The 20,968-nt window shown below is 45.0% G+C and overlaps 1 protein-coding gene across 4 annotated transcripts in view; it reads right to left on the minus strand.

Moving 5' to 3' along the window:
- The window catches only part of ARHGEF6 (Rac/Cdc42 guanine nucleotide exchange factor 6), a 41,308-nt gene extending 25,241 nt beyond the window's left edge, over positions 1-16,067 (minus strand). For 2 of the 4 annotated variants that reach the window (XM_069811460.1, XM_069811459.1), the window contains exons 1-5: positions 15,877-16,067; positions 14,744-14,827; positions 5,964-6,048; positions 944-1,071; positions 326-527 (exon numbers count right to left, since the gene is read on the minus strand). In XM_069811460.1, the coding sequence (XP_069667561.1) occupies positions 326-527; positions 944-1,071; positions 5,964-6,048; positions 14,744-14,827; positions 15,877-16,041 (664 nt within the window). In that variant the 5' untranslated portion in view covers positions 16,042-16,067. Of the gene's footprint in view, positions 1-325; positions 528-943; positions 1,072-5,963; positions 6,049-7,383; positions 7,422-9,123; positions 9,265-14,743; positions 14,828-15,876 lie in introns of those variants that run through there. The other 2 variants (XM_069811461.1, XM_069811463.1) reach the window with 2 other exon arrangements.
- Positions 16,068-20,968: the final 4,901 nt, after the last annotated feature.

Raw genomic sequence — 20,968 nt, forward strand, 5'->3', positions numbered from 1 at the left:
GACCTGGCAGCTCTACATGACAAAGGGGACCCACGAAGCCATCTCCAGGCTCATCCTCCAGCAACATCCCCGCTCCCGCACTGCTGGGACTTGGGGGAGCAATAGAAAGGCACGATGCGCTCGGGAAGAGGGCGAAGCAGCTCTCAAACAACTCATGCGAAAGACTAGGCTTTCCCCTTCTGGCCTCCTTCATCCTTCAATTAGCCCTGCTGCTTTAAGGACACAAACGCTCCTTAATAAATAGCAGCAATTTCCCAAAGGCACAAGGATCTACGCTGCATTATACTGCTGTCATTCAATCAGCCCTTGAAAGCAATTTGCTTACCGGTGGATTTGATTTCTCTGACGTAGTTGCTTGGGAACCAGCCTGTTTTTCCATTCAAGGTCCCTTCCCACCAGCCCCCTTCTTCAACCCGGGTGACATAAATAATGTCTCCTTTGTTAACGGAGAGTTCATCCTCATTGGTCTGCTTAAAATTGAACCTGGCCTTTACCACCAGCTGATGACTGCCATTCTCGGTCATCTCCTAAGGAAAGAAACATGGAAAACCATCAGTAAATAGTCCAAAAAAGCAGAAGCCGCTAGGACAAGCTATTGTTCTTCTTTGTTGTGACAGCTGTTTTTTCAGTATTGCTCTTTATAACAGCAATAATGTCTTGCTTTTGTGTAAGCACTCCTGCCAGAGGACCACAAGGTCCCTCCCAAGCATTAATTTAGTTTTACAGTGCAATGGATGGCAGATGAGAATCGTTCTTCTCATGTCACAGAGAGGAGTACCGCAGTTTGGAGAAGCCACGAGACTCTCTCCAGCCGGGGCAGCAAAGCTGTGATGGGGATCGGGGGAGAACAAGCCCTTCTGGTGTGCTGGACCCACGGGTACCACTCATAGCCCTCTACCCCCACAGCCACCAAACCCTTGATGGGATGTTAAATAAAGGATACCACAGGCTTGGACTGCCTCCTTAGCACCCTCGCTGACTGTGAAGCTGTGCCGTTGGAGTCAGTGTGGGGACCTCCAGCCGCAGAGCTAAGAGACGATAGATGTGAACATGGCCCTTTTGACGGCTGATCTGGTGAGGCAAAAACAACATCTGAGTTTTACCCAACTGTCCACCACCTCTCTGCATCACAGCAAAGCAAAGAGTAAAGCCTGTAAAGAAAACAAGAACAGGGCACAACAGTTGGAGGAGCATCTACCAGAGCAGAATAGCAAGTGCACTGCTCCAGTGTGGGTACTCCCAGTCAACAGTGAGGATGGTTTTGCTGGGATGGGTTAACCCTTCCATGATGGAAGAAGTTGAATTGCATCCCAAGGCACTCCTAGGTTATGCCAGCTCTGCAGCCACACACCCGATCACAGTATGTTTTTGAAATCCCCCTTAAAACTGTTTAGAAAATAGAATAACACTCAGCCCAATGCTGCCCAACTGGGAACGTTTCTGGGATTCAAGTAAGCACTGTTGAAGGTGTTTCAAAGTTTAGCTTGCAAGTGAGCACTCTTAGGTCACCTCTGCAGCTGCAGCGTGGGCTTCCCCGCTGAGTGGGGAAGAATGCTGAACAGCTGGTCAACACAATCGTGTCTCTATTTAGATAAGTCCTTCTGGGTTCATTATACAGCTGAAAGAGGCTAGGCACAATTTTGATTACTGTTCATGGACCGTTGCCATTAATTACCATGTGAGAGGGGGATTCAGACCGTACTGAGGAAGGACAGGAGTGTCACCCCTCAGACCATCCCAGCAGCTCTTGGAGTTGCCTCCTTCACATGCTCGAAGCAAACTGTTCTGCAAACTAGTCTCTGGGCTTGTTCCTGCCACCACGTGCCTGATGCTGGAAACAACGCTCCTGCTCTGACACATATCTGTTTTTCACAATTAGTGATTTGTTTCTATATTGATACCAAAAAACTTGCCAGAGGGTAAAAAGTTTTCTGGTTACAACTCTCTTGTGCTGAGATTGAGACAGTGGCCTCATCACCAAGAGCAGTCCTGGCTCCTGCAGGACCTGGCAGCACTCAGACCCAGAATCCTGCTTGGATGCTGCAGAGAGGAAAAACATGGGATTCAAGCCACCCAGTAATTAATTCCCAGTACTTCTCTGCTACTGTATCTCATACCACGTCATGGGACAACACTCAGATCACCTCCTTTCTAGGTGCCATGGTGCTCAAATGAAGCAACGGTAGACATTATCATTTCAGTAAACTGTGAAGTACTTTCAAGATTTGCCTTGTAGCTTCTTTTTAGATTTAAGAACATTTCTGTATCCCAGAGCTGCTGTTTTCCACCAGTGGTGTGGACCTAGCATGCCTATGGAGCTCAAAAGGAGGACAGAGAAGAGCAGTCTGCGGTCTGCAGGTGTCACTTTGCTGGGTGTGCAAGTCACCTGCATGTTTGGAGTTCTTCTTTGAAAATGCTGCGAGGAGAGCATGATCAAGCCACCAAGTGTGCGCAGGAATCAGAAAACACAAACTCTAAGGCTGCTCTTCCCCCATTCTCCTCCAGTCTGAATGTCAACATGGAAAAGTCATTCCGAAGGGGAAGTTTGGTGGGAGTTACAGGAACTCAGCTGGGCTTTTGTTCTTCCCAGAGGATTTTTGTTTCGATAGGAAAACACCTCATCCTTAGATTGGACCTGGAGCAACACAAACTGTGAGCTCCTGGAGAATGGACTTGCTTTGTCTTTCTCCAACGCCTTGCACAATGGGGACCAGGTCCGTGCCTACGACTTCCAGGTGCCGCTGTCTTACAAACCCCCAACCGTACCGCACCCACGCACCGGTCCGCCTGGCCCGTGCTCCAGCAATGGACAACATTCACATTAAATCTCGTGTGCTGCCAGTGAGTCAGTTCTCTCTCTTGCCCTGCTCGTTACACAACTGCCTGACGACTGCACGGTGAATTCCCAGCTCCCTGGGCTGCAGCAACAGCAAAACCTCTCTGCATGGAAAACCCACTTTGCAAACACAGAGTGGGTTTTTTTCTCTGAAGCATCCTGATGTTTGAGCAGGAGCGGTTTCGGCTGCTCCCGGCGACTCACAGGCCGGGAGGGGTGGCTGGCTGCCAGCATGAGATGTTCTTCCCCTGATTCCTTCTAAAAAGGGAGGGCGTAAACCGCGAGTCCAGACTTCTCCGCTTATTCAAGCCATCAGCAACAGTCCCACGGAAATGACTCGGTTACTGTAGATTTTATGCTTCTCCCTGCCCCTCCCAATCTTCCAAAGCTTTTATAAATATCTGCAGCAACCTAGAAACAAATGTAAAACTGACTTTGACAGTTTGGCAGGGAAGCGTATCATTTATATTGCATCATGACAGCGTCCTATTTTATGCCTGGTCCAGCATGGAACACTGCTGCCATATGTTGCTTAAACTATGGTTAAAATAGCTGGGTTTTCTGCTCACATTCCTACGCTATTTTTGGCAGATGAGCCGCGTCTGATCCAGCACAGCTGGTTTTCCTCCCCTGCCCTCTCTTTCAGATAAAAGCATCAAGCTCTGTATTGCTGTTATTTGATGGACAGCCGCTGAACTCCGAGTTTATCCACTACAAACAATGCCTCTAGTTACTTGCATAACGACATCCACGAAGACACAAGGATTTGGACTTCAAATGGATGCTCAGAAACACATTCCCACGGCGTTTCCTTAGCTGTCACCTACTTCCCTCGGCCTCCGACAAGGGTGTCGGGATGCAGCAGCCCTGTGGGTGTTGGGATGCGCAGGCATGCTGGAGCCCTGGCCGCAGCAGGAACTGCAGTAGCCAGTACGAGGCTCGTCCTGATGCTCCACTGAGCCCTTGGCCTCTGGCGAGACGGACAAACCGGACCATCTGCAGTGGCAGTTTGTAGGACACAGGCTCCTGCTTCTCAGGAACTTGGCCAAGCCACCAAAAAGCAAACGTTTTAAGACACGTATTTATTTTACCCTGTACTTTTCCCAAGGGTGTTTTCTGCCTGAGCAGCTAATTATATCGCAGGCATTGCGCTTTTTAACATTTAAACAGAGAAAGCATATGTTCAAACAGATGTTTGCCATGAAACCAAGAGGATCCCAGCTTCCCTATAGTCCCGTCGGTAATGTGTGATAGGAACTATTCTCCACCAAAGCCCCATCCCGCGTCTCGCCCAGTGACTGCACGGGTGAACTGGGACGCCGGTGGCTGCAAGAGCAGAGCTGGGGCTGTAAACAAGGGGACTGCTGTGACAAGGGCACCGCAGCCTCGCCACCCCACCAGCACACACCCCACCGCAGCCCTTCGGTCCAGCAAGGAACAAGCAAGCACAGAGGCAGAAAAGTTTCTCACTCTTTTTGCTTTCAGGGTAATGAAGCTAAAGTCAGTCCTAATGACAGCATCTGCAAAGGTTGCTCCTGGTCTAGGCAACCTGCATTTTATATCCCCCATCATATTGAACCGCAAGAGCTTTCTACATGGGGTCACTGGGTGCTGACATTTAATGGAGCAATAAAAGGCTGTAAGGAGATGTCCTGAGGCTGAATTACCATTCACTGACTTCTAGGGAGAGACCTGGCGGCAGAGCTGAGTGCTGGCTGCAGAAAGGCAGTCTAAGAACCTGAATTTCTTCAGAGGAGCACTATACACACACACATAGGTGTGTGTGTACGTATATATACTATTATTATTATACACTTTATATATTATACATTATATATTATTATATTATATGTATTATATGTTGCTGTTTATATAATATATACATGATAATTCATACAATAGTTTATATAATGTATAAATACAGTATATATTTTATATATATATGATTTTATAAAACCTTGCATCAGAACAGAACAGAAAACAGGAAAAAGGGAGGAAAGGGTCCAGTCCCAGCAATGAGGTTGTTTCACTAAACACCCAAGCAGCTTCTGTAATAGCAGAAGAGAATCCAAAAGCAAAAAACTCAGCTGAAAGAGAAGTGAAACAACTGAGAAAACCACCACAAACCAAATCTAGGCAAAATGCAGTAAGCCAACAGAAAAACCTTCCCATGAAAGGAAAATTATGGGTTTGGGGTTTGAATTTTTCTCCTTTTAATTGCCTAAAATGTAATCTGCAACAGGGAAATTGAAGAATTGTCCTGGTGCTGGACTTCAGTGGGTGTGCAGGACTGCCTGTGCAAATCTGCTTGTATGACAGGGGGCCATAAATGCTTTCCACCCTGCAAACTCTTCCCAGCTCCATGCAGACCTGCTCCTCATCCCCTCAGAAAATAGACCCTGGTCCTCTCACCGCTCCCCAGAGCACTACGGTGTCATCATCCCTGTTTAACTTCTCCTTTCACAGCCTGTGAGACTGAATATCAGTTTAAAGCAGCCTGTGGGGAACACCTACATATTTGGGATGGAAACAAGAGGAGCTGATTTGCTTTGCTTCATCAGCCCGCTCCTGCACCCACGGAGGCAGGACAAGCCATCAGCTTGATTCCCATATCTGGGAGCCTATTCCACTGACCCAGGGCGAGGAGAGAGGGAAACTTCAATACAATTGACTGAGCATCTGGCAACAACGTACGTTTTGACATTCAGTAAAGACATTACACAGATGGATCTGTTTTTCTCTTCGGCTTTAAAACGCAGTACTTAAAATCTGATATTTGCATTTTGGGAGGGGCATGCTCATTTACATTGAGGCTCCTTTACAATGACCTAATTTGAGAGCCCTTAATATTGTCAAAACTGAGCCGAGGTCCCTTAGTGTAAAGCAATAATAATCAAGCTCTGCAAAGTGCATGCAGCAGCTCTGGAATGCTACATCTAAAACCAGAGTTGGCAGAAGCATGAAATGTCAATCCCACTGTCCAGCATCAGGCATTGGTGCTGGCAGCACAATTTGCCAACCTCCAGAAATCACTCTAAACTAGGAATTACCAAAACAAAAAACCCACCCCAGCATACATACGAGACAGAATTTGAAAAGATGACAGAAAAAATCCCTTTTTTCTTACCTTCGGTAGCTTTATTTACAGCTGTTAATGTACTCAGGACCTTGGAGAACTGTTCTCCGGTGTACAAATCATGTGGATCAAACACCTGCAAAAGAGGAACTTGGTCACTTGAGCCCAAAACATCTCACTCCGGCTGTCTGAGCAGCCCACATAGAGGGTGACAGTGAGGATTAAGTAGCCCGTATGTCTCTGCAGGGGAAGGGTGTTTATTCAGGGCTGACAAGTCCCATTTCCTTTATAGCAAGTGGATTCCTGGGGCACTGGTGGCAGACGGCATGGGAAGGACAGGGGGACCCGGCAGCATTTGGAGTGTAACACTGGGTTTGGAAAGGAAGAAATCGGTGCTGTCTGCAGAGCAGGGACTCCTCTGAAAACCACGGAGAAGGTTATTGCTTGCCTTGAGGGAAGGAAAGATTTTGCTGCTATTTTTGTTATCGAAAGCTGAAGAGATTGAGGCTGTCCACACACACACACACACACACATATTTTCTGCAGCAGAAGAAACAAACACACAGAATTTTCTGCTATTGCAATACAGCATATATAACACATTTACATTTTTTTTACAAGAAGCCAAAACCAGTTATTTTATGTGCAAAAATAAGAATTTTGTGTTGCTAAGCCTCAACGGCAAAACAGATATACATAGTTAGCAAAGGCTTTTTTCCGTGACTGGTAACCTGGACCTGGTACACCCAGGCCCTTCAGAAATCACCACCAGCACAATGAGGGGCAATCTGAGTTTCCAAAACACTGCAATCCCCTCTAACACCTGAGAAATGCCCTCAAGTTCATACAGACCATACAAGTCCTACCATTAATGAAGCAAAGAGAAGTGATACAAAAAGCCCCCATTATTGGTACCACCAAGGCATCATCGGCTAATCCCCAAATATACGTCCTGCAGATGGAGACCACAGATCTGCAAATCCAATGAACAGGAAAGATGATTTCAAAGCTCTCCTGGCAGACACCATCTACTTACAGACGCTTCCAATGCACTAAAGACTGTATCCTGCTAAATAAGTACACGAGCCTTAATTACTTTCAGGATAGTACTGCCCTTTAATATGGCCCATTTTTGCTTTCCACATATAGCTCCTCGAGTATGCTTGGCATATTTCAAATAGGAAGGGGACTGGCCTCTTCCGCAGCCCTGGATGCTCGCGGCATCTCTTCCTCTCAACAGACACATCAGTGCAGCAACAAAGTCCAACGCGGGCAGTACAAAGGCTGCTCTTTGTTGAGAATATATTTAAAAATTGACTCAGCCTCAATACTGGGAGAAAGGCTTTACCCTAAAGAAATTTAAACCACGCTCAGAGGAACGGCCTGCTGTCATTACAAATATTAAAACCAGTAGCTCCGCATCTCCGATCGCATCTACCGCCCTGCACATTTTGGGGACATCCCCACCTACCTTGGGCTGTTTCTGAGCTGATCTATCGCCCGTGCTCACTTGGGTTTGCTCCTTTGGACCACGCGGACCCCATCCCCTCTGCCAACTGCTGCGTGAACTAGTTTTCCTGCCTCGCAGTTGCAGCCAGTGCTATCTGAGCATCGCCTCCAGCCCTAAGCAGCGACGTTTGCGTCTCCGTGGAAAGAGAGATGGTAATGGAGAGCCTGGACGTGCACTGATCCTGTTGCCAGCCGCTGGAGGATGCAACGTTACAGTAATGTGCCTTCACCCTCCTGCCAAGCAGGAGAGGAAAGTAAACAGCGAGGCTGGGATGTTTGCGTGCATCCCTCTGGTGTGTCATTTTCTCAGTCATACCCTTTTTCTTCCACTTCAGTAAGTCCAGAAAAACAAGTCCTGCCTTGAATGAATGGCATCTTTTTTTTTTTTTTTTTTAAGGACTAAAGCAGTAAAATACATCCCTGATCCTTCAATGCACATAATAGTGCTGTAAGCTCAGAGTCATCAGACTGACAAAGTCCAGAGGAAAATGGTGGCGGGAGGGATATGCAAAAAATTCTAGCACAAAAGGAAGCATTAACTTCCAGGACTTTTCTTCACGGAGAAATTGTCGGGAATAGCTACTGTGGAACAACGGCTATGTGGAAAACTCTTCTGGATTAGCTACTGTAATGTAAATACACTCTGCAGCTTGTTCCAGAATAAATTCATCATACAGAAAAGTCCTCATTTATGAGCTAAAAAATTACTTTCTCCAGCACAATCCATCCATAACTCTGCTCCTAACTAAAAGACAAGCTGCAAGGCTAGAAGAAAAATAGAGGGGGGAAAGGCTTTTTCACTCTTAGCTCATGGGAGATCTGGTGGATATAAGTAAAGCCCTGCTTAAATCTACGGCTGTCATCTGAGGATCTCCATTAAAATGCTTTTCCGACTTTGAGAACCACAGGCTGCAGCTCCCCTTGGTGAAACACTCCGGCTGCTCCATCAGGCACCGCACCGGGAGAGAGAAACCCTGCACTGCTGCACCGCCAGTCCGACAGACAGCCAGACAGCGAGAAGGTGAGGAGGGGCCGGTGCTGGCAGGGCAGCGACCAGGAGAGCACCCAGCTTCTCGGGAAGAACGAAAAATCAAACCCAGGAGCATCTAGCAAGTCACCAGCACCCGAAATCCCAGTACCGGCATGGGAGGTGCGGCAAAGTCAGGGGAAGCCGGCTTGCGTTTCCAGCCCGAGCCCTTTTATCCGCCCAAACTGTTCTCGCAGTCAGACAAAACCCCGGCAAACCTCAAGCCAGGCGCAAAACCCCAAAGCTCGGCGCGACCGCGACCCTTCCTCCAAACCCGAGGATGAGGGCTGGGGCCCGACCGTCCCACGCCCGCTCCGACCGCCAGCGATGCCGGCGGCTCGGGCGCTCGCTCAGCCCGGCAGCCGGCGGCCGAGGCTCCGCCGGCTCCGCGCCTTCCCCAGCCGCAGAGCCAGCCCTCCCGGCGCCCGGAGCGCAGCCAGCCGCGCCGGCTCCCGGCCCCGCGATGCTTCTTCCACACACACGCACACGCACCCACCCGCCAACCCCCAAATCTCCTTCGCTTTCCGGGCAGCAGCGAGCCGCGCTCCACCTCCGGGAGCCCCCCCGGAGGCACCGGCAGGGCTGCCCGGGGGATGGGGGGGGGACGGGACGCCGGCGAGGCCGGGGCAGGCGCAGCGGAGGGGCCGGCGCGGTAGCGGAGCGGTCGGTACTCACGGCGGCGGGCGGGCGGGCGCGCAGCCCCGGGGCATGGCGGCGGCGGCGGGCGGTGCTGGGGGACCGCGGGGCGGCCGCTGCGGCGGCTCTGACCCGGAGCCGGATCGCGGCGCGGGGAAGGGAAGAAGGGAAGGGAAGGGAAAGGAAAGGAAAGGAAGGGAAGGGGAAGTGACAGGCGGCGCCGCCGCCCCGCTCCGCCCCGCCGACCGCTCGCGGGCGGGTCGTGCGGCCGCAGCTCCCTCCGCCGGCCGCCGGCGGGAGGGGATGGCGGGGGGGGGAAGCGGTCGGCAAAGGGGAAAAGGGAGGTGGGAAAGGGAAGAAGGGGGAAAAGTAAATCAGGAAAGAGGGGGAAAAGGGAAAGGAAAGGGGGAAAAGGAAAGGGGAAAGGGAAAGGAGGAAAGGTGAAAGGGAAAAGGGAGGTGGGAAAGGGGAAAAGGGAGGTGGGAAAGGGGAAAAGGGAAGGGAAAGGGGAAAAGGGAAAGGAAAGGGGAAAAGGGAAAGGAAAGGGGAAAAGGGAAAGGAAAGGGGAAAAGGGAAAAGGGAAGGGAAAGGGGAAAAGGGAAGGGAAAGGGGAAAAGGGAAAGGAAAGGGGAAAAGGGAAAGGAAAGGGGAAAAGAGAAAGGAAAGGGGGAAAGGGAAAGGAAAGGGGAAAAGGGAAAAGGAAAGGGGAAAAGGGAAAAGGAAAGGGGAAAAGGGAAAGGAAAGGGGAAAAGGGAAAAGGAAAGGGGAAAAGGGAAGGGAAAGGGGAAAAGGGAAAGGAAAGGGGAAAAGGGAAGGGAAAGGGGAAAAGGGAAAGGAAAGGGGAAAGGGAAAAGGGAAAGGAAAGGGGAAAAGGGAAAGGAAAGGGGAAAAGGGAAAAGGAAAGGGGAAAAGGGAAAAGGAAAGGGGAAAAGGGAAGGGAAAGGGGAAAAGGGAAAGGAAAGGGGAAAAGGGAAAGGAAAGGGGAAAGGGAAAAGGGAAAGGAAAGGGGAAAAGGGAAAGGAAAGGGGAAAAGGGAAAGGAAAGGGGAAAAGAGAAAGGGGGAAAGGGAAAGGGGGAAAGGGAAAGGGGAAAGGAAGGGGGGAAAAGGAAAGGAAGGGGGGAAAGGAAAATTAGGGGGGAAAGGATAGGAAAAGAGAGGAAAATCCAGGCTACTGAAATGGTAATTAGAGTGGTTTTGCGCCACTGAGAAGAGAAATGCTGCAGAAGAGTCTGTAGATGAGGCACAGTTCAGCTGAGGCAGTGAATTCTCAGAGACAGCATGTCCTTGCTGCGGCGCACGGTGCCTCTGCTGCGTGTGCCCATCTGTTCGGGGAACACTCTCCTGCAGGGAGCACGAAAATCCCCAGACACTTCAGCACAACAGCGGGCTGCAGCATGGAAAGGGAACGAAGCTGTACTGACATCCAGGGTGAAGCCCGGCTGCAGGTCCCAACTCCATGCAGGACATAGGGGTGTCAGAAACACCCCACAAACCTGTGAGCTGGAGACCTCTGGGACACCAGGTCACTCTGAATTCAGACATACCCATTCTGCAGTGCTTGTGCTGGTCGGTGCTGAACAGGAGCTCTTGCTTTTGACGTTACCCAGCTAGGAAAGGTAACATCGCTTTGGAGTGAAGCTAAAGCAGAGCAGGCTTTGGGAGCATGTGGATGGGGAGCCAAAGTGGTGATGATTTTTCATCTGCTCTCCCACACCCTCAGTCCAGGTACAAAGAATTTGGTGAAGCTTGCAAGCCTCTCCAACTGCAGGAATAGCTTCAGTTCTGCCCACAATGGCAACGACATACTGCATGCTCTGTGATCGTTCTGGACAGTCAGGTTTAATCCAGCTATTGATTTACCGTGCAGATACCGTTCTTAGTTCACAAAATTTAGCCCCTTGCCAGAAGTTTTGTGGTTGTATTAGCAATAAAATGCTGCTGCTGAATGAAGGTCTTGTGCTTCCTCAGCAGTGAATGATGCTTAGCTATTGAGCTGCTGTTATTATATGCACAGTTGTGTCAAGAGCAAAAGCAGACTAACCTCCCATTTGTACCGTCAAGTACAAGCTAGGCCAGGAGCTTTCTACCTGATTTTTCTCTTTCCTCATGATCTTTTCCCTGTATCTTCTACACTAGACTCCACCTGGCCATCAGGACAGAACCTCTTGCCTTCCACTTTCCACCTCAACCTGCTTGTATCCAGCTGTCATTGCCTTGGCAGTACTCTCTTACTGGACCAGATCTTGGGTCCTATACACAGCTCAGAGGTTGAAGCCAGTGTAAATGAAGCGTGATCAGATTATCTGCACTGTTCCTCAGTCCAAACCACCAAAGAATCCTCTAAGGACACGTAAGCTCCAAAGAGGTGCCCGTGTCCTCTGCCTAGTCCTCTGTCTCAGCAGAACTGGGCTGACAGACATTCTTATGACTTGGATCAAATTCTAGCACTGAAAGGCAGTGGGAAAATTGTAGACATGGTCTCATTGTTTCACCTCATTACAACATTCGTCTAGCTAGAAGGTGTTGATTTCCCTGCTTGCCTTCTTTTTTAGGACTAGCACATCTGAAGCAGCAAATGTTTGCAGGCTTCAGTCCTGGGCTGAAGCTAAGGAAGAGTTTGGTTATTTATACCCTGCAATGAGACGGACTCTTCCAGTTCACACCACCAGTCTGTAGAACTGCTGCAACTTAATGGAGCCACCTCAAAGCAGGAAGGTCACGGAGTGTCCTTCTTTCTCTTCCACTATGTCCAAATATTTCACCAGTCCTGTAAAATGGGAGAAGGTGCTGTTTGCCTTGCTGCATCTTTCTTCCACTTCCTAAGATTGAGTTACCAGGACAACAAAGAAGGGTAGGAGGGAAGTGCGTATGTGTAGCTCTGCAGGAGTAACCTCTTTGCATGCCTTCCCACTGGAAGACATTGGCAAGCAGTATCCGTTCAGTGGAAGGTGGGACTTGGGTTTCAACTGAAAGCTGTTGGAAGCCCGACTTCCCACACTGATCGTCTTCCCTGCACGCTAGCAATGCCCAGTGAAGTGATGTATTCAGCTCCAAATGGCAGCTGTACAAACGTCTATGACAAAAATCAATTTAAGGCATAGTATAAAGGTAGCCACTGCTTTGGCAAAGTACAACGAAGCCATGGGATGCTAGGATGGGATGCTAATGTTATGTATGAAGTTTTTCATGCTTGAGATTCCCCTGGATGAGGCCCTTTTGTACAAATCAATATCCAGAGTCGAAGTTGTGAGCTGTTCTTTCCTCAGAACATCCTCTTTTGCTCACATCTACAACAGGAACAGAATCTCTGACCTTAACATGCACTTGTCAGTCTCATGACAGGAGAAGTGTCTCAGATCCAGTCCCAGGCTACTTCTTCATATCTAAGGAGCAAGAGTTCTCTGTGGCATCTGGAGAAGGGCAGAATTTGACAGAACCATTAGGGTTTTATTGTCAAATCCAAGGCCTGGGTAAGCAGCAGGATGGCTGTCAGGGAATTCAAACCTGTTAAGCTGAGAGTTTTCCTGATGTTACTCTTTTCTCAGGCTAGGTGATTGGAGAAGAACAGATTTACTATCCTATGCTCATCTTCCTTAGACATAATACCTGATTACCGCAACTTCAGTGCTGATGGATCTTGGACCAGAAGGTTCTCTGCATGTTCTGATGCTCCAAACATGCTGTCAGAGTAAATATCCTGCAGAGAAACCCCCTCTGAAGGGCAGTGGCCCTTCCCAAGGCAAACTAAGCATCAGACATGAGGGAGGACCACCTATAGGTATGCCTCTCAGAGTCTCTTTGCCAAGAGGGTCCAAAGAGGGCAGCTTTTAGAAGGAACAGATGGCAGAGGGTTTTCATGTCTCCTCTGGCTTTGCCTTCAAGGCACTCAGAAAAGCTGGCAATACAGGAGGTGAAGAGCCAGAGGGAAGCATAAGCACTCCGACTTGTGCCATGTCTTGCCCACCATCTCAGCTTCATCTACCTTGAGCGTTCCTCTGCCTGAGGCTACAGAGAGGAGCCAGGCAGAAGCAAAATTCCTGTCTTCACTTGGCGTTCTAATATGAATTAGTATTTTGGAAAAAAAAATAAGAAGAAATCATTTTCATTTTGCTGCAAACTTTAAACTTGACCTTGAGAGATTTGAGCTTTTATTCAGCTTTTGGGGTCTCCTTTCACAGCAACCAAGACGGGGCAACCACATGAGCACTAGGGAAGTTACTGAAAGGTCAGAATATTTCAAAGATTAAGGGGGTTATAAATCAGAAGAAAAAAGAAGTCAGAAACAGTTTCTTAAATTAAAACCAAGGAAGAAAAGGCACAGGGAGGATCAGAGAAACACCCAGAGCTGGACACACAATGTTGGTAGCTCCTAGCATCTGAAAACTGCGGAGTGTGACTGCAATATTGCAGAACTGGCTTTCAAAACTATGAGATGTTAAAGCACAACAGTTGAGGACTGTTCCCTTGTCCTATCTTCCAGCTGTTTAAGACTCCTATTTTTAGTGTTTTCCACCATAACCATTATGATTAGTTTTCAAATAGAAAAATAAACTCTGAAAAATGGAGGAAATCACATGGTCAGTACCAGAAGACTGGCAACACCCGTTTCTGATGTGATATATATAGAATCACTGAAGGCCTATCTGCTCTTAAAACTGGGCTGCTGCAGCAGGCTCTAAGAAATGTATTACTGGGAAACAACAGGCTAGTGAAACAGTTCTGGAGTGAGCAGATTTTCATGCTGGTTAGCTAAAAAGCTCTGAAGAGAAAAAAGGCTCTTTGCTTGTTTAGACCTTCAAAGGAAAAGCACAGGAACAGAGCTACCATGGGTTGGACTTTTCTCACTGTGGTACATGAATATTCTGTGTAATGCCCAAGGATGCTGTTCCTGTTTCTGGCAGAATTTGTCTTCAGAATGTATTTTTTCTCCACAATGTTGAGCGTTATTTCAAATGAGACAGTGATGGCTCTTAGTTACAGGTTTCTTTTTTACTGTAGGGATTTAAGTGTGATACAAAAGTCTTTACATTTTAAATCCATATGCAATTAGTAAAAAATCTGGTGGCAAAATTTGCTGAACTCTTCAGTGATTCATTTAGACTCTGATCTTGCAAATACAAGCTATGCTTAAGCATAAGAATCAGCATATAGATAGGACCAGGAATAGCTACTGAATAGGTGTCTTTTGTCTTCATTAGGATTATTTTTATGTGCAAGGATCAATTTTATATTATGTGTTTGGTAGAACCTCACTCAACAGCTGGAAGGGGATGAAAAATACTGCAGTATTAAGACTATTTCAACCTTCATATTAAAGCAAGGCTGAAACCTGCAATACCCCTCTCTAATAATGAAAAAAAAATGTTAACAGGTCCACTCTGTTTAGACAGACCTCCTGTTACTGCTGCACGTGTTTCTACCTGACCATTTAGGTTTGTTTCAAAAAACAAGAAGGAATCTGTTAAGCTTACAGTCAATACACTCAGTTTCCAGATTCTCCAGGCAGAATATTAAATTACCCATGCTCTAATTTATGTTATTAATACAAAAGATGAGGAATTAATATTGATTTCATCCCTCTGGTATCTGGCTTCCTTTCAGAAGGCTGATTGAACAAGCATGTTACAACAATAAAAGAAAAGATCTTAGTTGACTTACCTCCACTTTAAGGAGTGCACAGCCTTTCAAGAACTCTTGAATATTACTGATGCAGTCAGCTTCATTTTTAGGCTCCAGGCAATACTGAAGAAAGAAAATCCACCGAGATCATTGCATCACCTTCCATATAGCCTCTATTCAGAAGGCCTGCATGAATATTGACATGTGCGTTTTATACTGAATTAGGGAAGCTTCTTAAGGGGGCGGATGGGGGTGGCAGGCAAGCTGTTGAAGCAGGAAGAAAGAGCCACTAGAGGAAGTGATGCACACATCGAAATGGTCGGCATCTTGTTTTGAATGTCAACATATGACAGTGCCCTAAGTGACAGTGGGAAATTGATGACCTTTAAGAACACTCTGCCCCCAACCATGACATATAAGCAAAAGATAAGGAGCTAGCAAAACTGATTTTTGCATAACAAATAAAGGCTCCTGTTTTACAGGGTGGAGAACCTGTTGGTTTTTTTTAAACAGCTTCTCTTCTTTGTTGCCATTTCCTATCTCTCATTGGACTCCTTCCCTTTTTTTCTCCTGCAGTTACTTATGACACTTTTGGACTGTCTGAAAATATGCCTCATAGAACTGTAATAGGAGGCACTCATATGGCTTAAATGGCTTCAGTACCAATGGATTTGCTGGCCTGGGGACAGTTCAAAATGGCATGGATGCAATGTTTATTATTTATTCCTAACCTAATCTGCTTCTCCAGTATATTTCCTGACTAACAAAGTATTTTACAGTAAGAGTTCTGAAAGAGTGAATATATTAAGTTGTAATTAATGATATTTACATAAATACAGACTAACTGCATATCCTTCTGTTCAAAACCAAGATATTTTGACCTCTGGTAGGCCCGGTATTTCCTGCCACTGAATGAAAAGGCGTAACTTGGCCAGCTGCAACCTTTCGGGTTTCTTTTTCTGGCTGTAGCGACAAAATCAAAGAATTAAAGCTACAATCATACTTTGCCCTCAATTAGATATAACTAGTAACTGAATTGTAAAACATTCATCTTTCAGATGCTTCTTGTTCATCTTACTTACCAAAGAAATCTGTACCTCGAAATGACCAGGACAATATTTTACTGAGCAGTGCTCCGTTTCAGGCTAGCAAAATACATCTTGAAGAGTTACCTTTTCTGCAGATCCCGGAAGAAGTCGATTAATGAGTTTACAAAGCACAGTTCCATCTTTCAGAGAAGTTTTCAGGAACTCTTCCGGATCATCTACTATTTTCTTAGGGGAATTTAAAACTCCTAATGAAATAAGCCACGTTACAATTTGTTCTTCTGGATTCATCGTGGAGAGTTCTGCCGCCAGCGCAGTTCTCCTGTGCAGCAGCTTGCTGGAACCCACATCCGTGATTACATCTTCCTGCCTCTGCTGCTGCTTGCTGAGCTCAAGCGTGAAACTACCTTTTTTTTCGCTCAGCACAGAAACTCACCAAATCTTAAGACCCAGAAGTACTGTTACTCAAAGGTAAGAAACCTTTACTTAAAGTTTCTAGTGCTGTTACTTTAAAAAGAGACAGTGAAAGCAGATCTTTAACTACACATTTTCCACATTATTGAAAATAGAAGCATTTTATGTGGATACTTTTTCCACCAGAAAGATCTTACCTAGTGACTTCCTCCATGTGGCAGCTGGCATACTATCATCTGGTAAACTTGGTCTTAACTTGTGGCTATTACCCAAAAAAGTAAATGTAAATTTGTCTTTAGCACTGTAAATAATGAACTATTTGCAGCATTAAAACTGAACTTCACACTAAAGATGCTTGGTGGGAAACATCACACTAACTTTAAATAAACATTTTTTAACTTTATGTCACAAACCTAGTTATTAAAATTGCCTTTTATAGTAGTTTTCTATTTTCAAGGCTTGATTTTTGAAAATAAATTCTGATCATGCACTTTATAAAGAAAAAACTTGTTTTTTCGACTGTTTTATACAAGTAGTGCACATATAATCCATAATGGTTTTTTGGAAGGTGATAATCTCTGAAAACATACATCTGGGTAACTTAGAAAAGCTCATAAATTTAACTCATCCAAAGCCAAGAATGAAACTTCCCAACTATTTTACTACTCCTATTAAAATGTTCCTTTCCACCAGCTCTTCAAGATCCATTCTATGGAGCAGCATCAGTTTTTCACCCTGTTCTGGGAGAGTATTAACCATCACTATTGATCATACCAATTTAGAGAAGTCCAGTCATCTTGCCATTTTCTTCTCCTTTTTTAACTGTCCTTTCACTAGAACAGATGGAAAATGAAGCAACTCTATTTAGAATGCCAAAGAAGTTGGAGCATCATGGATTGAAGCAATAAAACAAGAACAAATTATCCTAGAGACCAGAATTGCTTGGTGACAATATTCTGAGCCAATTCCTAACCCTGTTACTTAAAGCAACTGTTTTCAAGACATCAGCGCTCTCAAACTGCTTAGGCTAGTAATTTAAAGGGTCAGGAGAAACAGAACAGCAAGAGGAAAAATTATATACGATAAATATGCATGGCTTTGTGTCTCCACTTTCCAGGTCTGATTGGTACTAGGACGTACTTAAGGATAATTCTTAACAGCCACCAGTAAGAAATCAGAATTGCCTTTTTAGGGTTAGACAGACTTTTGACCTTTATGAGGAAACAAGGACGAGTTCCGGTTCTCTGTTGTGTGGAAATACTAGTAGTAACACATAGCTGCAGCCAGTGTGAATGATAAAGCTGGCTGAAGCTAAATTACAAAACTCATTGCCATCTGGTGAAGTACATCTACAACTATCCATACATGTGCAAAACACTTCAAATTTATGACTAATTACAAGAACTTTAGGGATTTTTTTTCCTTCTTCCAGTTCTCATGACCACCACTATTTTGTAGAAGTCGGTACTTGCAGTCTCCACTTTTCATAGCCTGCTTTTTCTTTTTCCAAATCGGCAGTAGGCAACACAACTGCAAAGGCTCATTCATCTACTGGAGACAATCATTTGTATATGTAAGACATCCACTTCAGTCGTTTCATCAGAACATACCATAAAGAGAAATATTTCAACACAGGGAAAATTACACACCTGCTTCATTAAACTGTGTTACAAACCTGAATACACAAAGAGTACTTCACCCACTCCCTCTTCTAAAGCAAACCTTTGTGTAGATAGGCAGGTTTAGTTTCATGACTATTTCACATGCAGCTGTTGCAGCCAAAGAGGTGTTAATGGTTGCAACCACAACTAAATGAAAACACTTCCCACATCTTCAACACTTACCAACTGCTTGAAAGACCTGGAGACATAGCATATTCAGAAAACCCCCAAATTTAAGGCATTTCTGATGAGGAAGGCCAACCTCGCATCTTTCAGAAAGGACCCATCTAAAAATCTTCCAGTTTGTTCGCCCACGCCTACACAAAAATTAATTCGGTGACAAAGCCAGGGTATGAATGTATAGCCACCAAGCAAGGAACAGTTTCTGGTCTTTGTAAAAGAATTCAACTTCGGTTATTTGCCGACAGGGAGAAATCAAATTAATTGTCGATCATCTCTTACAGTGTCAACCTCCACCCCTAAGTTACAAATAGACTTTTATTTGCAGCCTGATTTACACCACTGATGACTATATAACACAGTTTAAAAAATAAAAAGCGGGGGAGGGCTATACCAAGTTATCAAAGGACTCTGATGGCATGTACATCAGTAACAGCATGGTAACAGAAGCAAGTTAAGAATAGCATTCAGATGTTCAGAAAACATGCTGCAGTGATTCTCCTCACTTGCTTTTATGTCACCGGCTCTTTTTTTCAGCATCAAGGGAAAACACCCAATACAAAGAACAATACTGGAGTATTTTTCTTCTGCAGAATCTACTGATGCCTTACATTTAAACTAGTGACTTTCAATGATGAAGTTTCAGTCAGTGCATGAGCTAATTTACATCGGCAGTACATTCTCACAATTTAGTATTTTAGGCAGGTATCAACCTTTTTTTGTATGTTAGCTCATATGTTGGCATTACATTTTAGTTAGGATGATCTGGTTCAGCCTAAACACCAGTACCCAGACTGTAAGCTACTGCTGAAAAAGGAGTCTCTTAATATTACAGCATATTATTATTTCTTGTAGAAGATACTCTCCGACACCACTTTTTAACAATAAACATCCATCAGTATGTAACACTAGCAATCTTTTCACCACGCAAATGTCACTGAGTAACAGGTATTTTTTTTTAATTAAAAAAAACCCAAAACCCGTAATGCTTTTTTTAACAGTAAATTTATTAGCCCTGGGAAATACTGCAATTCTACCCATTTGCTACATACAGGCAGACTTACTCCTAGAATCTGCAGTCCGTACCTGAAGTTTTAAGTGCTATTCTTATCCCACAACCCAAAGGTAGTTTTAAATCCCTCGACAAGGTACGCATGCTTTTTCTTCTTTAGCTACTCATTATAAACTGAGCATTAGCTGTTTAAATGAGATCAGTTTATGTCTACCACAGAAGTCAATATGAACTTTTTTAGTCATGACTGAGTACTGCAGTCAATCTGAAGTTAGTTTTCTATATGAAATACTGGCGCCTGAGGATTCTTCTCACTTACACTGGCACATCAATGTGTATGTAAGATAAAAATGCATCAAGGCAAAGTTTTGATGAAAGCATCTTGTTGCAAGAGATGCAGTGCTGTCTGGAGTTTTGCAGGAAACTAGTGCATAGAAGAACACTTAATTATTCTGGGGATTTATCACTAATAGCATCTCAGACAATTATAAAACTGTTAAGGTAAGAATATAGTAGAACTTTTCATGGTTTCTTGGTGAAGAAGAATTTGTAACAATGTAGTCCTCTGTATTTTGGAGGACTAAAACTCACTTTTTTTCAGCATAAATGGAAAGCACCCTATTTAAAGGGCAGCCCTGGAGTATTTTCCTACTGCAGAAGCTACTGAAGCACGTATACTGACTAAAAAGAATGCTCACTCTTGACTCTTGGAAGATGTTAGCTATGGCAGACAGAAATTGACTTCCACCTGAGAATTTTTTTTATATCCAAGAGATTACTAGTGCTGCTTTCAAAGGCAACTCCTGAATGATAACACAACCCTCTAAAACAAATAGTGGGTAACACCACACTCAAAAGCCAAGCTTTGTCAGTTGCGTTTTGTTATCCTTCGATTTTCCAACGCATATCCACTGCTGCACTGCCGCCTTCTAGTCACCACAACTGAAAAAAGAAATGCAAGTTAGTACGCTCTCAGAAACGGAAACAAAAAAGCTAAATAATCTTCCAGTTGATTGTTTTTATATACACGCTGCATACTTTTGGATTATATTCAATTTGTCCCAACAGTATGAAAATACATCAACAGCCAACTACAATAATCAAAACGATCTGAGGACTACTTGTATTAACGCACGGTCCTTGTACAGCATTGTCTCCAGAGCAAGTACTAAGTAAAGCCTCTCCAATTCCTGTGTGTATTCCCCCTCCAAACTCTGCCTACCACAAAATCCCACTAGCTCTTGACCACCTCAGCACAATACTCAGGAGCCCTGTAATAAACTGGTACATGCACTGGTACTGATCTGTAAAGTGACGTACTATAAATTAAATAAAACTTGTGATCAAGAGAAGGCAAACAGCTTGCTGATTAGTAGAATTACATCCTTATTTTTTACACAGTTAGTGTTACCTTTGCTGCCATGAGTTACGTTCTATTTACTGCACCCTAACTAACATTCACACCATACCTGTTAAGAATCTGGAAATGTTTATAAGCTGCAGAGTAGGCTGAGAAAGTGAGCTTTTATCTTGAATATCTTTATTAATTACAACATGGCCCACTACCAGCAGTAAGTGACAAAACAGATCTAGTGAATTGAGAAAAAAGCACTTTTATTTTTCCAAGAGAGAGAAGCTTTTTCACCTGCCAAGAGTAACCTTCTGCTTCCCAGGTAATATAGAGAATTGAAGCGCACACATATAAAGAAAATTAAAACATTCTGACACAACCTACACAATGATTTGGCAAAACTTTTGAAAGTCACCTAGGATGCTGCATATTAAAAGACAGTATTCCATCTCTTTATTAGAGGATTCATGATCTGGATCAGCCTCAAACCATAAATTTAGAAATTGACTCCTGCTCATGTTTTGCAGGTTGGTGAGGGAGCGAGGGAGAAGTGCTTACTTTTAGACATATTTCCCTAATCCACTTTGGTGCCACAGTACT

Source organism: Haliaeetus albicilla, chromosome 23, assembly GCF_947461875.1.
Source record: "Haliaeetus albicilla chromosome 23, bHalAlb1.1, whole genome shotgun sequence".
In the NCBI taxonomy this organism is placed as follows: Eukaryota; Metazoa; Chordata; class Aves; order Accipitriformes; family Accipitridae; genus Haliaeetus; species Haliaeetus albicilla.